General features: G+C 38.1%; 1 protein-coding gene across 4 annotated transcripts in view; it reads right to left on the reverse strand.

Annotated features, from left to right (window-relative positions):
* Positions 1 to 22,191, reverse strand: part of LOC118734272 (transmembrane protein 132C) — a 614,903-nt gene that overhangs the window by 491,517 nt on the left and 101,195 nt on the right. For 3 of the 4 annotated variants that reach the window (XM_036463985.1, XM_036463984.1, XM_036463986.1), the window contains exon 2: positions 15,777 to 16,069. The exons of the other annotated variant lie outside the window; for it this stretch is intronic. In XM_036463985.1, coding sequence (XP_036319878.1) covers positions 15,777 to 16,069 — 293 coding nt within the window. The remainder of the gene's footprint in view (positions 1 to 15,776; positions 16,070 to 22,191) is intronic. 4 annotated transcript variants of the gene reach the window in all.

Below are 22,191 nucleotides of genomic sequence, written 5' to 3' on the forward strand. Positions count from 1 at the left end.
GGACCAAATAAATCACGAAACTGCGGAAAAGCACCTTCCAGAATCGATTTGTAGGAAACTGACATAATTTCTGTTTCAACACTAGATCGATAGTTCCATAATAGGAAACTGCACACCATACCATGACTCTTCCTTCTCTGCTGTGATGTCTGGACAAAAACTGCTCCTTAGAAAGGAAATAGTAAGTGAAACCGTTAGGACAACCAAAATTGAATTTGTTTTTCATCCGAAAATACCACTTTCTTCCATCCCGTAGTCCAAGACATTTTTAACCGACAGAACTCTAAACGTTTCTGCCGACGCGTTAAGTTAAGTGGCGGCTCTTTTTGCATTTTTTTGTATTGCGGATGAACAGCACGTTTAATAATACGCCGTATAGTCGAAACACTGGCCATTACATGTGTTCCGCTTTAATTTTTGGCACAGATTTAGCGGAATTAGATGCCGCGCGGAGTATTCGACGCTTGTCATTCGCGGTTGTGGCTTCAGAAGTTCGTCCTTTAAAAATTTTTCAATAGTTATCAACATCGCGAAGATAATTGTTGACAACTGTCTTACTCCTGCCGATTTTGTTTGCTATAGCCCGACTTGAATATCCTTCTTCCTTGTAAACATCAATTTTTGCCTTTTCAACGTTGTTGAGGGCCTTTTGCTTACCCATTATAGAAGATAATTTTTTTTTAAATATCACTCTTTACTATGACACTCGTTTGATTAAAAAAATTTAGTACTAATAAACAGATAACAATTAAACAATGGGTGGCCTTAATAAAGTAAATCAAAAATTATCACTTGTTCTCGTACTTGCTGAAGCAAAGTAGGTTTTAATTTACAACTACCATCGAGAGAAGAGGATGTTTTAGCAATAACTTTTTTTAGAACATTATTAAATGATTGGCAAAAAAAAAATTTTTTCGACGACCCTGAAAAGAAATTTGACACAAAAACAAAAGAAAAATGTTTGGCCTTAATCTAGTGAGAGGGAGTGTATTATTATTTATTAAAAATATAAGAAGCCAAGCTTTCACTGAAGTTTTATCTTAGGATAGTGCATTTTATATGGAAGAAAATGCCTAGCACCGCCAGTCAAAAAAGTTATTAAAAATCAACGCGATTTTCCAGCGTCTGGAAGTTTTCACTTTTGATTCACCAACTTAAATTTGATGGGCTATAAAACTGCATGCCTTGAATTTTTCTAAAAAATCTGAATAAAAGTTTAAAGTTTTAGGTGTAATTGTTAACGTTTATTTAATTTTTATAATTTTTGTACGAAGTTTGAAACGTTCATTTATGTGGTGCTGGTTATGTATTGTGCGAGACTTTTATAAAAAAAAATATAAACATTAAATAAACAAAAGAAAACCCCAAAACTGGTCAAAATGTCACCTAACCCTCAGCGCTTCTTTCTGTACCACCATATACAGTTTTTGAATTTAAATTAAAAAAAAAAAAAACGAATTGTCGAAATTATCTGGGTTTTGGTAAAGTACATTTATTTTGCATGAAATACGTAAAATCAACATGGCGAGATTCCGGGAATGCGTAATTCGTTGCCAGTAGAAATAGTTACAAACCGGTTCCGGTAGAAAAAATTAACACATTCCACTAAAAAAAAATTGCCAAAAATCAACGCGATTTTCTAGCAACTTCAACCTTGCATCTTGTCATACTAAAATTGAATGAGCTATATAATTGCATACTTGGAAGTTTTCATAAAAATCTGATTAGAAGTATCAGATCTGTTTGTATACGAGCGAATACACAAGAACCAATACGACACATTTTTGGGGGGACCGACGAGGGTTTACTTAATCAGCTGGCCGCAAGGGTATATATAGAATGGGCGAGTGCGCACGTTCCCCCTCTTCCCCTTAGTCCACCTCAACATACAAATAAAGCTTATCAGCCCTGCAAACCCACCTCTGACGACTGTCCCACCCGTAGCTGTCACTCATAATATAGATACAGCACTCACACAATTTAATATATCGTTGGCTTAGTTCGGAAACGTGCTTAGTCCATTTATTTCAATTTTCAAGAAGGGGCAAAACCTCGTCTAACGTTTTTTGTTGTTAAGATTTAGTTGTTTATTTTAAATATATTTTATTGTTTTAAAATGAATAACAACCTAATACAGTTTTATATCATTGCTGTTAACAAAAATAACTGTTTTCGATAATATGCTGAGTTAGACTCAATGATATAATTGAACCAAGTGTGGTGGAAATCGATAAAGTGGTTACCGAAATACACGTTTGAATCGTAAAGTGGGCGGTGCCACCCCATTCCTAAAAGTCTATAGCAGTCTTATTTATTGTTATTCCGTATTTCTGAAATTTACCGTTACGGGAAGCGGCTGTAATTTTAGTCCGATTTGAATAATTTTCAACGAACTGCTTTTCCGCACCGAGGTTATTAAGTTCACCGAGTTTGGTAGAAATTCATAAACCGGTTACCGAGTTACACATCTGTCATAAGTAAGCGGCGCCACGCCCATTATTCAAAAATTTATCATAATCTAATTGTCTGCTAAGTGGTTATCGCAATCATCGATTTTAAGTAAATTAGCTTTAGTAGTTATTGATTTATCGCAGTTTTCATGTTTCTGTAAATTACCGTTATATGGTAGATGCGCGTAGTCATTGTTCAAAGATTTTCAACAGATTTCTTAGCTGGACCCTAAACAAGGCTCGTACCGAGTTATTTGGATTGGTGAATGGGCTACTGAGATACAGTATTTCATCGTAAGTGGGCGGGGTCACGCCCATTTTCCAAAAATTTCATAATTATAATTTTTTACCAAAATTCTACTTCACATGCTAATTTTCAACAATTTGCATACAATATTTGTTGAAATATCGTAGTTCTTGCATTTTTCGAAGATACCTTTATATTGGAAGTGGGCGTAGTTACAGTCCGATTTCGCACCTTTTTAATACCAACCAGACAACAGCATGAGTTTACTCACTTCCATCTAAATAGTATGAACTCATTGCTGTGAACTGTATACGGGTAGTGAGAAACACCGTACAAACAGAGAGATTCTTAGTTAGTTTTGAAATCAATGTTTAGCTGCAGTGTACTCATTTGATTTCAAATATGGCATTGATATACTCTTTCCAAATCAAGTCATGCGAGTGAAAAACGCTGCTATGAAAAGCAAGTCGAGCAATCGAATGACACTCATTTACTTCAAACAATTAGTAGAGAATACGACAATTTTGAAAAAAATGGATATTGATGAAGTATTTTTTTAAATATATTAGTTTTGGTAAATTATTTAATTATCCTCCTGACGTATATTTATATAACTAGTTTACAAAAGAAATGCACTGTTACCTCAGAAGACATCGGCTTTATAAAGGGTGAACACACTAAAACTGCGACACTTAGAAATTACTACCAGAAACAAACTAGAAGGCTTTGAAATTATTTTTTTTTGGTATTATATAACTTGGAAGTTTAGATGTTATGAAAATGTTAAAATATTAGTTATTATTTGCTCCATGTGCAAGTGATCGGTATTTTCATCGCACACGCGCCATCATGTTCTGCACGACTGCATCATCGACATTACGCGATGCGCACAACTACTTTGTTTTGCACTCTTCAATAATTTTCACTCTTTCACCTGTTTTCTTCAAGATTCCTTTGACAGTTGACCAATATACCCCAATAGGACGTGGCTCTGGGCTATTGGGTGGATTGCAGTCGTGAGGTACAAAATTGATGTTATTTGCATTATACCACGGCAATGTGTCCTTGGCTTAGTGGCAGGTTGCCATGTCCGCCTAGAACGATGGCCTACTCCTTATCTGTTGATAAATGACAGAAGACGCCTTTTGAGGCACTCATCCCGATAAACTTGATCATTCATTGTCCCGGATGGGAAAAAAGGGCTGCTCTTACGGCCGCAGGAACAAATAGCTTGCCAAACCATGTGGTTTTTGGAAATTTGGACTTCATTTTCAGCTTACAACTTTCAGGGGCATCTTGACGACTTGCAGCAGTATAAAAATCTTGACCTGCAATATATTTTGAATTTTTATAGCAGTAGGTTTCGCAGTCCATAACAATGCAGTTGTATTTTTTAATTTAGAATTCATACAACTTCCGAATGCGGGATTTCGCTGTAACATTCTACTTTGCGCCTCGGTCTGGCGCTGTTTGAGCTGTAGAACATCTCAATGAAGCTTTCCGCTTTACCTTTTGTACGAAAACCTGCGATCTCCGTACGGATTTTGCAACATAACGCGACAAAATCTTCGGATCTTGCGGAAACGCACTGAGGACCTTCCGAGCACTGTTTTTATCACTTTGACCATGCTAACCCCCGCTCCCTGGTTTTCTCGTAACTGTCAGGCCTTATTTGTACCGATTAAAACCCTGGAAACTGTCGAATAGTGCACTCTTTAATTTTTTAGCAATTTTACGTGTACTTAAGGCCGGATCATTTATAAACTCGTGCAAAATGGTTTATCTCGTTTCTAGCTCGGTTGCCATTTTTAACTCAACTAGGAATCAAATTCAAATGAAATTTCTTCTACGTTCAACTAAGGTCATGGTCAACTTATGGTATTTGAATTTCAAAATATTGAATTCGTTTTGGGTAACAGCCAAACCGAAATTAGCGCGTTGAGCGTTTCGCTTGTATCTTTATCTCTCTCTGACACATTAAATTTATATACGCTAGAAGAAGAGAGGCCGACAGGCCCAACGCTTGACGCGCTTATTTAGGTATGGCTCTAAGTTATAAGCTTCCCAAAGTGTCGCAGTTTTGGTGTGTTCACCCTTTAAGAGACTAAGTTGCTTTATTATTTAAAACAGTTGCTGTTGAAAACTTAACAGATTTGCACAAAATTGCGCTTTTTTTACACCCGCCAGCAAAAGAGCTCAAGAACTTTACCGAATCTGAGCAAAGGTACAGAAAGAGAAATGTTTACAAATTATGAGAACGTTAATTGAGAATTCTGACAGTACAACCGAACCACACCGTATACACCTTTGTTACCTTCAGACAACTTTGAGCTGTTTTCAGGTCTTCTTAAACAACCTACCTTTGTGAGCAGAACTGATAAAGCTACTGCAGAGCTGCTGCGATATGAAAATATTGAGAAATTTTTTCATACGGACTTCGATATAATTAATTGGTGGGAGGTACACAAATGCGAAATGCCGCTGCTGCATAAACTCAGTCGTAGAGTAATAGCCACTCCTTCAGCTAGCGCATCGTCAGAAAGAGTTTTTTCTTCTGCTCGAAATGTTATTTCTGACAAAAGATGCCTCCTTTTGTCAAATGATGATGCCCTTAATCAGTTGATAATATGCAGTTAGAAAACCAATAAAATTAACAAATATTGTCTTTACAAATTGTTTTTCTTTGATACTTTCATTACAGCAGTTATGGCATGCACTTGCTTTTCCAATCAAGCACTTGTTATTTGAATCGAGCACTTGATAGTGTGAATTACTCACTCAATTGACAATGCTTTTTCAATGCTATCGCCCACTATGTTTGGAAATAAATGAGTGCGAGTGTGTGCAGATGTGAAAAGAAAGCGAGTGACTTAAAATGTATTTTGAGTGTATCCATGGAGCTCTCTGATACCAACCTACCTTGTATAAAGGTACAAACCAAATTTCGTTGGCCTATATACAAAGAAAAAGTTGAGCAAAGTGTTGCACATTTTAATTTTACCATACATAAATTAGTTGAAAAGTATGTCCTAAACGCTTGTATCTTCCTGAAGAACAAACACAGTTATGGTACACTAAAGAACTGAGAAATTTGAAAAACAGAAAGTCACGTTATTTTAGATTACACAAAAAACCGGTTTACACTCATACTATTTAAAATACTCACTTTAGCGTCACAAGTTCTTTGAATTAAACAAAAAGTGTTATAAAGCTTACTTGTGTAAAATCAAACGACGTACAATATATAACCCAAAATCATTTTATGATTTCGTAAACTCCAAGCGAAATGTACGTGGGTTTCCTTCCGCCATGAAGTATCAAAATGCCGCCTCTAGTGATAATAAAATAATTTCTAACATGCTCGCTCAGTTTTTTGAATCCAATTATTCCATTAACTCCCAAGCATACTTTGATTACCCTTTTAAACTAAGTCCAATTAACTCAATACATACCCCAATAATATCTCCCGATGATGTATTAGTTTACCTGAATTCCTTAAAGCAGTCTTTTAGTTATGGTCATGACCAGATCTCCACTTGTTTTCTTATAAATTGTGCTGATTATCTCTATGAGCCGTTAACAGCCTTTTTTAATTTGTCTCTTAAAGAAGGCATCTTTCCAACTGTATGGAAAGAATCGTTCATAACCCCGCTACATAAAATCGGTAGCAGGTCCTCGGTGGAGAATAGCTAAGCTCTCTGCACTTCCTAAATTATTTGAAGCAATTATTACAAATCAGTTGACTCATTTTCTCTCCTCTACCATTTCATACTGTCAACATGGGTTTTGCAAAGGCAAATCAACTTTAACAAATTTACTTGATTCCCAACCTATATCTCAGAAGCATTTAGTGAAAACAAAAATGTGGATGTTATACATACATATATACCGATTTTAGTAAAGCATTTGACAAAGTATGTCACTCGTTGCTCATCTATAAACTTGATCTTCTTGGTCTTCAACCTAATTTTCTACGTTGGATCTCTTCATACCTCTAGGGTAATGTTTATAAGACTATTTCTGACGGCATTGATGTTACTTCAGGAATCCCGCAAGGCCCGATTCTGTTCTTGCTTTTTATAAAAGATATTTCTACAATAATAAAATTTTCAAAAATTTTAATATACGCAGATGATGTGAAACTTTATAAATCGTACGTATCAATAAAAAAAAAACCTTAAAAAAGCAGACTTAAACAGCATGGCTTACTGGTGTAAAGTGCATACATCTTATGCCTCTAAATCTTAAGAAATGTAAAGTAATGTACTTCTCGCGAAGAGCTGTTCGCCCACTTTCTTATAAAATAGATAACCATAACTTAGAACAGGTATACAATTTTGTGGACCTTGGTATCACAATGGATCCGAAACTTAATTTTAATCTTTACATTCATGTTACAGTCAACAAGGCTAAAGGTGTACTTACATTTATGAAACGATGGTCAAAAGAATTTAGTGACCCTTATATCACTAAAATCCTGTTTACAACATTAGTTAGACCGATTCTGCAGTACGGTTCGGGGTTTTGGAATCCAAGGTATCAAATTTACTAAGACAAGGTAGAATCAATTCAAAAACAATTCCTACTTTTTGCTTTAAGAAATACCCGATGGGATTCTCAATATAATCTTCCACCTTTATAAACCTTCCTACACTTGTCAGTCGCAGGGAAATGCTTGGTATAATTTTTATGGTTAAATTACTCAATTTCAATTCCGCTCAATTTCAAGTCCGTCTCTTCTAGCTGATGTAAGCTTTAAGGTTCCCTCTCGCGTATCTACCCAGCAAAAAATCGGTAATCGCTTTTAGTGGTAACGTTTTCTAGAAGGCATAGCGTTGTAATGCCTTCGAATTTTTTCGCTTCTTTTAGGCATTGTCGGTAATGCAAAGTAGAATGTCCTACAATATTTTATATATTTCGCTTCTTTGTTTCATTTTGCGGAATGCAAAGTAGAATGTCCTATAATATTTCTTTCTTAATTCGCTTCTTTGCTTCATTTCAGGGAATGCAAAGTAGAATGTCCTACAATATTTTATATATTTCGCTTCTTTGTTTCATTTTGCGGAATGCAAAGTAGAATGTCCTATAATATTTCTTTCTTAATTCCCTCTTTGCTTCATTTCAGGGAATGCAAAGTACAATGTCCTACAATGTTTTATTTGTTTCGCTTCTTTGCTTCATTTCAGGGCATGCAAAGTAGAATGTCCTACAATATTTTTTTTTATTTCGCTTCTTTGCTTCATTTCGGGGAATGCAAAGTAGAATGCTGCATCGTGGTCAGCTGAAAAATAGAATGAATATCCAAAAAATCTTTTTCTACCGTTAGTTTCTGTGGAAATTTGTCTCGCATAAAAATCAGGTTTTGCTTTGTTCAATTTGCAGCGAAGTTGATGTCAGTCAATGAAGTGAAGTACAAGAGTGAGGAAGTACAATTTTAAGCTTAATTAATATGCATGTATGTACATACCGATTTTTAAGTAAAATCTAAATACCCAAATACATACATATGTTTGTATAAAAACTGATTTATACAAATTTTAATTAATTTTTATCTTTTAAGACATTTTTTATTATAAATAAGTATGTACTTATCTAGGCATTCTACATTAGTTTCTCTGTAAGGCATTCTTTGTTCGCCTCTCTGGATTCTGTTTATCCATGCGTTCTCCCTTCGTTTGAAGGTAATGCTGCGGGTAAGGGCTTACCGCCAATGACATGCCCATGTTAAAATAATGCCTTCCAGAAGCGGAAGGTAAGCGATTCCGATCGCCTAGCTCGTTTCCACTTTCGCTTCTGTGGTAATCGTGTTTTTTGCTGGGTAGACACTTTTGTCCCCTATTTCTGAAAGATTGTAAAACTAATCTTGAATTGCACGACCGATTCCGTTGCTTATGATAGGATTTTAACTCTCATTCCAGCACGTTTGATATATCAGATCCGCTTTTCAGCATTAAGACAGCGACACTCTCGTCTCTCAATAAATGAATTATTAACATAAAGACATAAAATCATCTGATGAATTTACTTCTGTAGCTGAACAGTTTTAGATCTCGAAACTTAACAAACTCCTGCCTATCGTGACTCGGCGTAATAATTTAAAATATTGGTTCCATACGTCATGCGGACTGCGCCCCTCGTGCGGATGGGCGGGAATGGAGGGTAAACCCCGTTGGGATTGTTATTATTATAATTTTTTTTGTAGGTGAGGGAAATGCTTTATGCACTGACAGGGGGCGCTAGTCTCTATACTACCTTCCCCGAGTGTGGGACTCCCACCGAAGCGTGTTGGGCTACCCACTAAAACCCAAACTCCCACCACCCGCGCAAAAATCCCGCATCTGACACCGCGCCTCAAGGCTGCTCTATTGTAGGGGCGTTTCATTCGGGTGTCTTCAGTAGACATCCGTCTTCTCGTTTGCAGCGGAGTACGAATTTCACGTATCTCGCAACTGCCTCGCACTTGTCTGCACTGGAGATCATTACCCCAATTACGTTGTTCGGGGTTATGTCTCCGTATCTTTCTTCCAACATTCTGCGCGAAGACAAGTGCTCGCAAGTGAAGAATGTATGGTGTACGTTATCTTCGATGTTTCCACAGTAGTGACAGAACAGTGAGTCTACCCTGCATATTCTATGAAGATATTCTCGGAAGTAACCATGACCGGTGAGGAATTGCGTCAGGCAGAAATCGACTTCCCCGTGCGGTCTTTTCAACCATGTTTGAAGGTCGGCTATCAGTTTTGTTGCCATTGCTGGATTAGTTGCTCGCGTGCCCTTGCCGCGGCAGCTGCTCGGCCTATCTCGGCACTGAGATTGTAAATCTCTTTTCGCTCGTAAGCAAGTAGCTCAATTGGCGTGACGCCAGAAATAACTAGAACTGCGTCCGCGGACACTGTACGGTATGCAGAAGCAATGCGTAGTGCCCCTCTGCGCTGGACCGAAGACATTTTAATCCGGTATTTTTTGAGTTTCAATGCGTCGGCCCATATTTCTGCCCCGTACAGGAGTACCGACTGGACTGCTGTCATCAAATGTTTCCTACGGCATGGCTTCGGGCTGCCCACGTTCGCCATCAGCCGGCTTAGAGCCACCGTGCTCTGCGCAATTTTTTCACGTACTCCTTGAATGTGTTCCCAGAATGTGAGTTCGCTGTCAAGCTTCACCCCTATTCTTGCTGTTATGACGGCGGCCACGTCGTCCGCGAAAGCGACAAGGAAGGCGCTCTCCGGCATTTCCGTGCACAACAGACTGTCATACGTGGCGTTCCAGAGGTCCGGGCCAAGTACAGCCCCTGACCTTCCGTCGTACAAAAGCCAACGAACGGTCTCTGAGGTAGTCCCGAATCATATCTAGCCAAGTATGTTGGAGAATTGAATGACCGTTCCAAGGCCTTCAGCATATCGCCCCATCTTGCCGAGTTGAAGGCGTTCTTCACGTCCAGTGTGACTAGCAGCACTATTGGCCGCGCCTGCTGGCAGGCTTGTTCGGCTTTATGTACCGCGTCGACTACTTCGCTAATTGCTGCTATAGTTGAGTGTCCCTTTCTGAAGCCATGTTGTCGGAGTGAAGGCCTCCCTTGTTTTTTATGGCTGACGTCAAGCGTATTTTGAGCAGACTCCATCATCTTGCCTGCTGTGTCTAGCATGCAGAGTGGCAGGAACGATGAAGGACAGTATGGGTCCCCTTTGCTCTTGGGTATAAGCACCAGCCTCGCCTCTCCAGGAGATCAGGGCTCGTTTTCGCTGCTAACCTGATTGCCTCCGCTGGTATGCTATCGGGGCCTGGAGCCTTGCCGGCTTTCATGCTTCGCAGGGCCAACTTCAGCTCGTTTGCCGAAAACAGTGGTGCCTCGGCTTGCTCCTCGAGGAACACTCTATCTGCTCTTAGTGGGCGTGTGGGAAATAGTGAATCCCTATATTCTTAACTCGGACCTCATCCATCGCTTGCGATGGTGTATGGAACTTCGCAGCTCAGCAATTCGAGCATTCCACCAGTACATCTGATTTTTACCTGCCCATGCTCTCGTCTGCGGTATTGAGGCTTTGCATGTCCGGTGTATGCAGCGCATCGTTTGTTCCACCAGCTGAGCACAAGACGCCCTGGAACTTGCTAGGAGTGATGTGTCGAACTTGTGAGCATCGACCCATCCTGGTTTCCTGCGAGGGATACTACGTGTTTGCTCTCGCGTTGTGTCAGTGACTTGGAAGGTGATGTAGTTATGGTCGCTACCACTCAGGTCTTCCATCACTCTCCATGCGTCAGCCCTTCGAAGAAGGCTTTCTGAAACCAGAGTTATGTCAGGGATCGAGTATCCAATTTACACGGCTCTTGCGTTGAAATCTCCAGCAACAATTAAGTGTCCGGTTATATCACGCAACCCAGCTTCAAGGCCTTCGAGCTTCTCCCTTCACCAGAGTGATTTGCGCCATTTTTACCCAGACGTAGCAACGTCCGACCCCGCTGCTCTCTGCGCGATGGTTGGGGTTAGCAATCCATATCGCGGCCGAGCCTGATTGGTCAACATGCCAGGTTTCCTTAGCTCTACAGGGTTTGCTGATAATGACAGCGTCTGTTCTTTGTTTAAGAACCAATTGGTCCAGCAGGTCATCAGCTACCCTAGTCCTGTTGATGTTGCCTTGTATAAGTTTAATCATGTTCGCCCAAGCTTTGTCTTAGCCTCAACAAGGGCATCCCTGAAGGCATGGCACCCTCCCGACCCGGGCAGGTGTTTCAAATTTTGCTGGCCATCTCCCGCTGAGCACAAGTAGCAGCTTGGGGTTTCGTTATATGCAGATGCTATGTAGCCCTGCTGACCACATTTCCAGCATGACCGGCTTCTGTCTGGGTCTTTACATGCCGCCTTTTTGTGGCCATATCCCAGACAGCGGAAACACCTTTGAACTGTCTCGCTCTCTCGGACACGGCAGATAATCCAACCTACTCGCAACTTCCCCTTTTAAATAAGAGTTCGGCCTGGCAGTTCGTCGATTTCCACCACTGCCATTCCTTGTTCTCGCGAGTTTACAGCGAGAGAGACGCGAAGTTGGACATTCATATTTCATCCTAATTCCCCGCGTATAATGTTCTCCACTTCCGGGACCGTGGTTAAGCAGTCCATGCCCAGAACTTCTAGACGTAAGCGTCTAGTGAGGATACGGGCGTCTCCAAGCTAACCAATGGCAGTGCACACATCTTCCTTAAATGCTGAGTGGTCGCCACCTTTCTCCATCTCGATAAACACGCACCCTTTGCGGCTTTTCCGAACAGATCGAATTACGGTCTCCGTCTTCTCAGGTTGAGCTTACCACTTATCGTTCTCAGCACCTCTGCATAGGTTTTGCCTTCAGCTGGCTTAATGATAAGTTTGGCGAGACTTTTCTTTTTTTCTCACCCTCTTCTTTTTTTTCGGCTGGTCGCCTCGCCCTTATTGGCCAGGGGTTCACCTGGCGCTGGCCCTGGCCAGGGCTTTCTTCGTTTATCAACCGTTATCCATTGATTAATTGGTGCGGTTTTCCACGCTTTTTTATTTTCCAGCTCGCCTGTAGGGGAGTCGGATCGAGGTCGAGCTCGGAAAGAGTAGATCTTTTCCGGCGTTGCTCTCGGAGATTGCTTAGTATATTTAAGCTCTCCTCGATTTGGGCCATACCCGTTTTTATGTCCATGGACACATTCTTCTGCTTGGGGACAGCACTCTGCATCTTCTTCAAGACGAGCCGAATCTGGGCCAATTGTTCATCTTCAATGCCTTCGCAAGTTCTCAAGCTTGCGGTGACGTGCTTGTCGCTGTTTGCAGCAGCTGGTGTTTGATGACGACCATCCCGGCTGCCGGGAGTTGTCGTTTGGCAAGGTGTAGCCTTCTGCGCCACGGCGGCAGCTTTCTCCGTGCTCGCGGTGCCAGGATTTGCCTGTAGAGGAGTTTGTGGCGGGGAGCGCACAACTCTACTGCTCTTGCTGAATACGCTGCATTTGTCCGTACGTCGGTTTCGTTTGTCTGTTATTGTTTTAATTTGTTCACTTCAATTCAATTGGGTTAAAGCTTCAAGCCGCTATCTCCACACGTAGCACAGTCGCTTTTAAGTGTCCCGAAGTTCCCTTCTCTCAAAGGAGCAGGCCATCGCGAGGGTTGTCACAAGTCCTTAGGGGATATTGTGTTCATTTTTTTTTTTTGTTTTTGTTATATATATTTTTATTATTTTACCAATTACGCATTCAGGCTTCACTTTTTCATTTCTGTTTGTATTTTCCATTTTTTTGTTTTTCATATCTGTTATCTTTTACCAGTTACGAATTGCATTTTTTTTATATGTTATTAGTTTTTGTTTTCTTTATTTATTTTTATTTTTCAGGTATTTTTTAAATTTCACTAAATTAAGGAATGCTTCTCTAAGAAAGAAACAATTTTAAATTTCAGTTTTATAATAAAACAAAATTTAAGTGTGGATGAATCGTCAGTTATGCTTTATTCTTCATCATCTCGGAATTTGCCTCAGCAACTCGGAAAAATAAAAATTTAGAATTAATTATCTATAGGTATGATAAACAAATATAGCGGGTCGAACCAAAATCGCTCACGCGGTTACAGCACCAGTGGAGAAGATGGATAAAATAAAAAATTTGTAAATGTGCAAAATTGAGCAAATTTATCTTAAAGTGCATTTAATGCAAAATAGATTTCATGTTTTGTTTTTGTGATTTGAGATGGTGCACAGGAGTACTGCTAAACGACAACGAGCACAATTCATAAAAATTAACGCCTGACTCAATGAAAGATGTCGAATTATTTTAAGCGAAAACTATTTAGAACTATGTTTTTCTATTTTCTTATTTTACTGCATCTTATTAATAAAAAACAAAAGACAAAAGGTAAATTTCAAATACAACTAATCAAAATGAAATTGTGGCCACAATATTAAGACATACTGCTACAATATTTTACTAACAGTTACCTTAAATAGTGTATGTTTTGGCTATTAGCAAAAAAAAATTTAAGTTCTAAAGTTGACTTATGGACGTTTTTGAATGCCTTCTGGCCTTCTGTGCACTGTAAGGAAAAATTCAAGTTTTGAAATTACACAAAAAAACGCCGAAACACGTAATCCGTATACCGTTTTTCTAGATCAGGCTATTCGTTTTAAGTTTGCATTGTGAAAGAAAATTCTTTTACAACAACATCAAGCTATCAACGAAGAAAATTGATTGATAAGCAAAGTTGTAAACGGTCAAATGAAAATGCGTAATAATTTCTTTACAAAATGTTTCCATCCAAATTAACGATTTCATTAACAGTTCATGCATGGCGTATGAGTAAAATTCTTTCCTAGTCATATTTCATAAAAAAGAAATTATTACACATTTTCATTTGACCATTTACAACTTTATTTATCAATAAATATTCTTCGTTGATAAAAAAAAAGAACATGGTTTACCACAATCAAAATAATAAACAAAAGATCTCTTATTATTATTTTCCCTGTTAAAGTTTCATTTTTTAATTCACAATGCAAACTTTAAATGAAGATATCTTGCGTAAATTACGACCCAAAATAAAGTTTACGTGTTTCAGTGTTTTTTGTGTCATTTTAGCGTCCCTACAGTGTTATCGATGGGTTATAAGCAGTGTTGCCAGAACTTTTTGGGCCGACCGGCTAGATTGGCAAAAAAAAGAGGCTAAAAACGGCTAAAATGTTTTAGTGAAATTTCACATAGACTCTGGCAAAAAACGGCTAAAATGTTTTAGTGAAAATCCACATGCTTTATTTAAATAAATCGCAAGAAACGAAAGACTAGTTAACACCATTAATTTATATCGAGTGTATATTCCTCATCATCAAATGAATCACTATTGTATATATCACCTGAATTCATTAATTTTAAGAGATCGTCATCTACAGTAAAATTATGGCAGCATTTTTCTTCACGTTTTAAACCGTATCTTATATATAAAATAGCGTTTAACGTTTTAACGCACATTGGATTTCTTTGCTTAGTTTTTATTTTATTCATTGAACTAAATATTCGCTCTACTTCTGCATTACTTATAGGCAAAACAAGAAAACTAAAAACTAGGCTGCAAAGGTCAGCAAAAGGTTTTCTCCTAGGGCATTTCGAAATTGATAAACTTCGGCCCAAAATTTTACAGTTGAGTCTAAATTACTCCAGGTATGTAACGTTAACCGTTGCCACTGCATCTCTATGGATGTTATTTCGTCGGCATTATATTTGTGTTTTTGTTGCTGTAGTTGAACAAATACTTTTGGTTTAATTACTCTTAATGCATTTCCAACCGAAAAAAGTAAATTTTTTTTAGTGTGGCAATATTTGTAGGGAGGCGTTGGCGTAATTCCTTTATTAAAGTGATAATAAAATAGCGACCATTTTCTCGAATTATTTTCTCGGCTTCGTGGTCAAAAGCGTTTGTGCTTACTTTTGTTTTTAAATACTCCTCAAAACTGTGATAAAACTGAGGAAATGGAGCAAGGTATGGTTCCAACGGGGAGCATATAGGATCAAATGTGTCCGCGCTAATAACCACTAGGGAGCATAGATGCGAAAGTAAAACATTGAGTTCATTAAAAATCTTCATTGGGTCTGCATTATTGCTTTCGAACAACTTGTTTACTTTTTGCACCTTAAAATTAGGCAAATAGTAAAATCGGCTAAAAACGGCTAACTTTTTTTTACAAATCGGCTGCCGGCTAGATCGAATTTTCTCCGGCTAGTTGCTATCAAAACCGGCTAAATCTAGCCGGAAAACGGCTAAAATGGCAACGCTGGTTATAAGCCAGGAGATTGCTTCACAATACCAGAAATTTATTATTTTGACTATATGTATGTAGCTAAACAGTCATCAATAACATCGGAAACTACTGAATGAATTGATAAACAAGTAATTTTTAAGCGCAAAAAAAACCGACTTCAAATCTCATATAAAAATTTAGGAGTACCGTTAATTTTTTCATGATCCAATGATCGGATCTAAATCAGATTAGTATAGGACCGCCTCTGCGACACTATCATTCCCTTTTTTTTGAAGTCGGTTAAAAAATACTTCAGTTTTCTTTCTTTTGCAAATCACTTACATTGAGACTATTGTTTTGATTTTCCAAAATGTCCGGAACAATATAACGCGCTGGAACTGTTTGTTTTGTTGAAAATGGACCATAGCTAGCTCTGATAGATACGGGTTCGGTTGTCTGAACCACCGTGAAACGATCAACAGACAAGACCGAATCATATGATGTCCTTGCTTTGGTTGGAGTGGCAGATGACGTTTGAATTGATATTTCGGGCGCAATAGGCGGCTGACGTGAATGTTTTAGGAAAAATCCACTCTCTGCCGATTCAAAATGGACTTCTACGCATAAGTTTACACCTAAAAGATTAGAAATTTTTTTTTAAGTTATCTATGTATTAACTAAAACCGAATGTAAATTTATGTAAGAAATTTTATTTATTGTTATTGCACAATTGTGATCAGAGTGTCCAGATTAGGCGATTTAGCGCCAATTTGGCCATTTTCTTGGATATTTGTGCGTACAAATTTAGAAAATCGCCTTGGGAGATTTTTTGCGATTTTTCCCCTTCAAATCAATTTTTTGTGCGCGACCATGTTCAGTTCTGTTCATGTTCAGTTCATGCTTCAGTTTTGATGTGGCAGCACTTTTTATCAGGGACGTGAACCGGATGTAAAATTTGGTCGGTTCGGTTCAGCGGCTCGAACCGTTGTTGCACTTTTGGATTGGTTCGTCAAAGCGGTTTTTTTGGTCTCTGAACCGGGGTCTCGGTTCGGTTCAACGGTTCGAAAAACAAAAAAAAATAACGCGCAAATTTAAGTGTCAAGTGTCAAGTGCAACAACGCGGTGGTAGGTATTATCATGTTTAACAAAAAGATAAAAAGTGGGTACATTTATCTATTGAAAATTGGTTGAAACGAACCTTTAAACCTTTAAAGAAAGTGGTTCGGGTTTCGGTTCGGATCAAACATTTGTGGAAAATATCGGTTCGGTTATTGGTTCAGTTAATTAATAGAAAAAAGCGGTTTTCCGGTTCAAAACCGGTTCGGTTCAAAACCGGTTCACGTCCCTGCTTTTTATTGTATCGATTTTATTGTAGCATATGCCAATTAGTGATCGGATTTCTACCACATTGTGGTAGAACTACCACTTTTTTGAGCTCCTACCACTTCTACCACACAAGGTCTGAAGTCTACCACATATTCGCGTTTTTTTTTTGCTCGACATAATATTTGTTGTTTTTTTTTTATTTTGGCAGCAAAAATTGTCCAACACTACACACAATATGTTAACGAGAATAAGAGAATACAAGATTCCGCATTTCCGGCGGCGATGAAACATTTTAACAGATTTAAAAGTAAACATAAAATAAAATAAAAATAAACTGTCAGAGTAAATTTTCTTAATATTAAATTTTTCGACAGGAAACGTGCTTCAATTGCCTTAGAATGCAAAGTATATGATTTATAAAAAGAATTAATAAAGAAAATGTTAAAAATCGGAGATTTGTGAAAGTATTAATGAATTTCAGTGCATTTAAAGTTTCTGAGGCGTTGATTACATTTACTTGAGAATAGGGTAGTAGCAGTTTGTGGAACGAACCACTTTTATTCGCTAAATCGTGATGTGATAAAAAGAAAAGCTGGCAGCGCTCCGCAACGTTGGAGAAATGTCTCAAAGTAGGTTCGAAAAATATCTTTATAAGGAAGGAACTGCTTTACACTGTCAAGAAAAAAAAATTCCAAAACTCAACGTAGTTTTTAGCAAATTAAAAATCGCACTTTATTACATGTACTAAAATTTAAACGTTTTTTTTTGGAGATTCTAATTGAAAAGTTTGCAATTTATGTGAAACGTTGCACAATTTTTTTAATTTTTGCACAAAGTTTGAAACTCGGATTTATATGGTCTTTTAGACAATGAGCTATAATTTTGTAAAAAAATAACAGACAAAAGAAAAATAGTCAAAACCTGTTGAACTGTCGCGATCCTATTAATACTTATTATATTTTCTATTTCGTAGTACGCAGTCCTATTGGAAAATGTGTTAATACAAATATTTTTTAAAAGTATGCGTATTTTTAAGGAAAATTGTTTGTACATCACTATTATATAAGTGATTTATGTTATATATGAAGGTATTATATTCGTTTCTGGTTTTAAGAGAATGTATTGGTATCTGTGTTATAAAACACATCTCGTTTTTAATTTTTGGGACTTCATTTGTTTAATGGACCCCTGAAATTGTACGGCAAATGATTTTGAGGAACCGAACCGAAAAAAGTTCATATTTGGGAGTTATTTTAATCCCCGTTTTAAACAGGGTCCTAGAAGTCCCATTTACAAGGACTTTCGAAGACCAAATTATTACACAACAAGTAAAAAAGTCTAAGTTCGGGTTTAGCCGAACATTAAATACCCGGCGCAAGTATTAAATTAGTTTTTCACCTTTCTGAAAACTACCGTTACATGGTAAATATAGTGGTTTTACTCCTATGTCTACCAATTTCGATAGTATGTTCAGTTATACCTAATGGGAAAAACTTATATAGTTAGATGTGGGCGGTATCACGCCCACTTTCAAAAATTTTACAATAATGTTCCCTATTTTCAAGGGATTTCTGTTGGTATAAATTTTAGGTTAATTAGCATCCTTAAATTTCGAAATACTAAAGTTTCAAGAATTTCTAAAATTTACCGTTATATGAAAAGTGGGAGTAATTTTAGTCCGATTTCAATAGTTTTTAACGTTTAGCTTTTATGTGGTAAGCGAAATAATTGTACCAAGTTTGGTATAAATTGATCAAACGGTTACCGAGATATACATACCTGGTCATAAACGGGTATGCCACGCCCATTTTCCAAAATTTTATCATAAACGTGTTTTTTGCTAAAGAGTTATTGCAAACATTAATTTTGACTAATGTAGCTTCTGTAGTTAATGATTTATCGAAGGTTTCGGTTCTAAATTACCTTTATAAGGGATGGGGGCGTGGTTATTGTCCGATTTTAAAAATTTTCCGCCGATTGGTATGTTTTATTAAGGCCAACAACTGTGCGAAATTTGGGAGAAATTGGTCTAGCGGTTATCAAGTTTGTGCAGAACGATGACACGCGGTTTTGTACTTTAAACGACGATATGTATGTATGTAGATATGTATTTATGAGGCCGAGTTACGAGCAACCCAACGGGACTGAAAGTTAGCTGCTCCCTAAAGGCGCAAGCAGGGAGCAGTAAAAAAGCAAAGTAAAAAATAAATTTTTAAATTTCTAGCAATGCTCAGAAATAAATAGCATTTAGAATAATAATATAAAATATTTTCTTTTGAAAAATATGTAGTTACCCTGCAAACCATTTTTCAGAGTATTCAGCATTGTAAAGAAATTTTAAAGAATTCGTTAAGATTTAATTCGATTTTTTGCCGAATTTTCTAAAATGAAATAAATTACGCACACTTCCATTATTTTACGAAATTTCGGAAGAAAATCTGTGAAGCAACGAAAATAATGCTGCTATGTGAAGAATATCTTTCAGAATTTTTCCAGAATTTTCTTTATTTTTCCTACAGAAATTTCTTTACGAGTTCGTGTCAACCACTTCATATAATTTTCTTTGAAAATTCGTAAAAAAATCGTTACAGAAATGAGATACTCCTAACGATTTCCTTAAGATTTCGGGAACTTTGGTTTGCAGGGTAATTTATGTACAAACATATATGTATGTATGTATGCATTTTCGTATGTATACCACACAGAAAAGAAGAACAATAAGTACACTTAATAAAGCCTTCAACTTCAACAAAAACCATTATTTATTAAAACAAAAATGTAATATAAAAATTAAAATTTGCATGCATCGCTTTTTAAATGCTTTAGTTGAAGCGCTCGCCAAGAGCTTCTTTGGGAGCAGCAAGGGAGCGCTTCTTTCTAATGGCACCCAGTGTTAAAATACAATGAAGTGTGAAATTAGGAAGGGAGCGCTCACTGCTGAATATGGAGCGCTCCAATAGCACTAATGGAGCGCTTCTGGCCCCGTTGGGAATGTACGACAGCTTCTCCTCCAATTTATAGTGTGCGTTTTCAACCAAATACAGGGAACCATCAACAATTTTTTTTTTTTGCATCTTGGGCGATGGATCGAACTTGGTGCTAACCGAATGGTAGTGTGCACCGGTTGGTTACAGGCTACATGAGGCGATTTTACAGTCAACTTTTAGTTGAAAGCAACAATCGCCTGGTGTGAGCGGCCTTTCATGAACCGCCATTGCCAAAAATGCAACCTCCGACCACGTAGGCCCCCTATGGATCCCTAAGGACTCGTTAGAAAAATCGCCTAAAGTTACAATTTTCACTTGCGTCCACAGTATTTTTGCGTAGTATTTCTTCGTAGGCGGTTGTTGTTGTTGTTGTTGTAGTAGCGGCTACAACAACCAAGCCAATATCGGTTAATATCTCAGTCGTTGTCGTCAAGTTCCACTAACGACAGCCCTAAGAAGCGTGCAGCCTCAATAGGGTCGGTCCACAGGGACAAAGGCGTAAGGGTTGTCGGGTTCTCCGGGCATACGAAGAGATGTTTCGAGTCATGGGGTTTCTCTCCGCATGCCGGACACTCATTTGGTACATCTGCGTTTAGTCTGCTCAGGTATGAGTTTAACCTGCTGCAGTAGCCAGAGCGAAGTTGGGCTATTGTGGTTCTAGTCTCCCGAGGCAGATGAAGCTCCGTCTCGTCAATGTCCGGTGGTTGTGTGCCTATAACGACATTCACAGGGCGGGAGTCTACATAACTCGAGACTGATTGCCAGTGAATGCCGCTCAGGGCCTGTCGGTAGGCTGACGGGTCCAGAGGTTGTTTAATGAACGTCCGTCAGTTCGTAGAGATGCCTCCTGACGTGCCTGGGCGAGGGCTCTTCTGCAAAAAGTTGTCCATTTGGGTGACCACGTCTATGGCTCCCAACAAGGAACTGCTTGTAGAGCATTGTATTGTGCTCCTTGATCGCGGAGCAATTCCGCCTCGTCGTGCATGTGGTATTCAGGCGACATCAGAAGGCATCCAGTCGCTGTCCGTCGTGCGGTCTTTCGCGTCGTCTGCAGCTGCATCCACTGCGTCCTACTAGTCCCCGGCGACCACACTGGTGCTGCGTAATTTAAAACCAGCCGGCCTATTTCCTTGTATGTTGCCAGCAACGTTTCTTTGCCTTTGCCCCAAATACTGCCGGCTAGCGACTTGAGGACATTGTTGCGGCTCTGTACTTTGTTGACAATAGCGGTTGCGTGCGCAGAGAAGGAGAGCAGACTGTCGAAGGTTACTCCGAGTATTTTGAAGTTATTCACAGTCGGAATTGGTGTATCATCGACGTGAATTGCCAGCGGTAGCCTGACCTCCTTCGTCCAGGTGGTGAACAAGGTCGCAGAGGATTTTGTAGGGGAGAGAGTTAGGCTCCTTGCAGTGAAGAAGCGAGAAAGCTCGGAGAGATACCCGTTTACTTTCGAACACAAGTCATCAATTCCATTTTCAGTCGCCATAACCGAGCAATCGGCGGCGTAAGAAACAATCGAGACTCCCTCTGGTGGTTGAGGTAGCTTTCAAATGTACACTGGGAAAATGAAAGGGGTAAAATGCAAGTTTTTAAAAGTAATTGTAAAACAAAGTTTTTTGATAACGTTTTACTTCATACAAAATAAAAAATGCAGTATTTTTATTTACGACTTAAAAGCGAATCATTTGCAAAACGTATATGAACCTTATTATATATTTTATTTTCGGCTGAGGAGAACAAACGAAATGGAAAAAATAACGCTAAAAATGCGTATTTTCAAAACTAAAATGAAACATTTTTGAATATTGTCCCTACGAATTGTAGTGCGACACAATTTTCAACAAGTAAAATAAAACGAGAAAAAATTAAATTTATTTTCAGTCAATTAAGTATGAAAAATATTTAAAATTAAAACGTTTTGGTTTAGAATTTGAAAAGCTACTTATAATTAAAAACATTTCATTTGTATGCATCATTTGTCGAAAAAATTGTGTGTAGAAAAAAAGTTACTTCAAGCTTCAATATCATTTAATTCTTCAGAAAAGGCGCTGAAGTATAATATCGCCATTCTAACCACCTAAATAAGAAGGCATATTGATATGATGGACTTCTTTTATCGAAAAAAAGCTTTGGTAAGAATAACTTATAACTAAAAATTCCTATGGTTTATTAAATAATAATTTAAAATTTCCCTATGATAAATTGCAGGATCTGACTAGCGTGAAGCAAAACCATCAGCCGCATTTTGGAAGGAAAGACAATCTGTATGTATTTATATATGTAAAACATCTGTCTTTTCTTAATTAAGGTTTATAATTTATTTATAAATATACATAAAAAAAAATTTAACAATGTACATATATACCAAAACCTGTTTGTGATTTAATAAAAATAACATTTTTGAAAACGCATGTTTTTAAAACGAAAAAGAAACATTTTAGAAT

Source organism: Rhagoletis pomonella, unplaced genomic scaffold (assembly GCF_013731165.1).
Source record: "Rhagoletis pomonella isolate Grant_MI unplaced genomic scaffold, Rhpom_1.0 Rhpom_scaffold_00002, whole genome shotgun sequence".
NCBI classification, from domain to species: Eukaryota; Metazoa; Arthropoda; class Insecta; order Diptera; family Tephritidae; genus Rhagoletis; species Rhagoletis pomonella.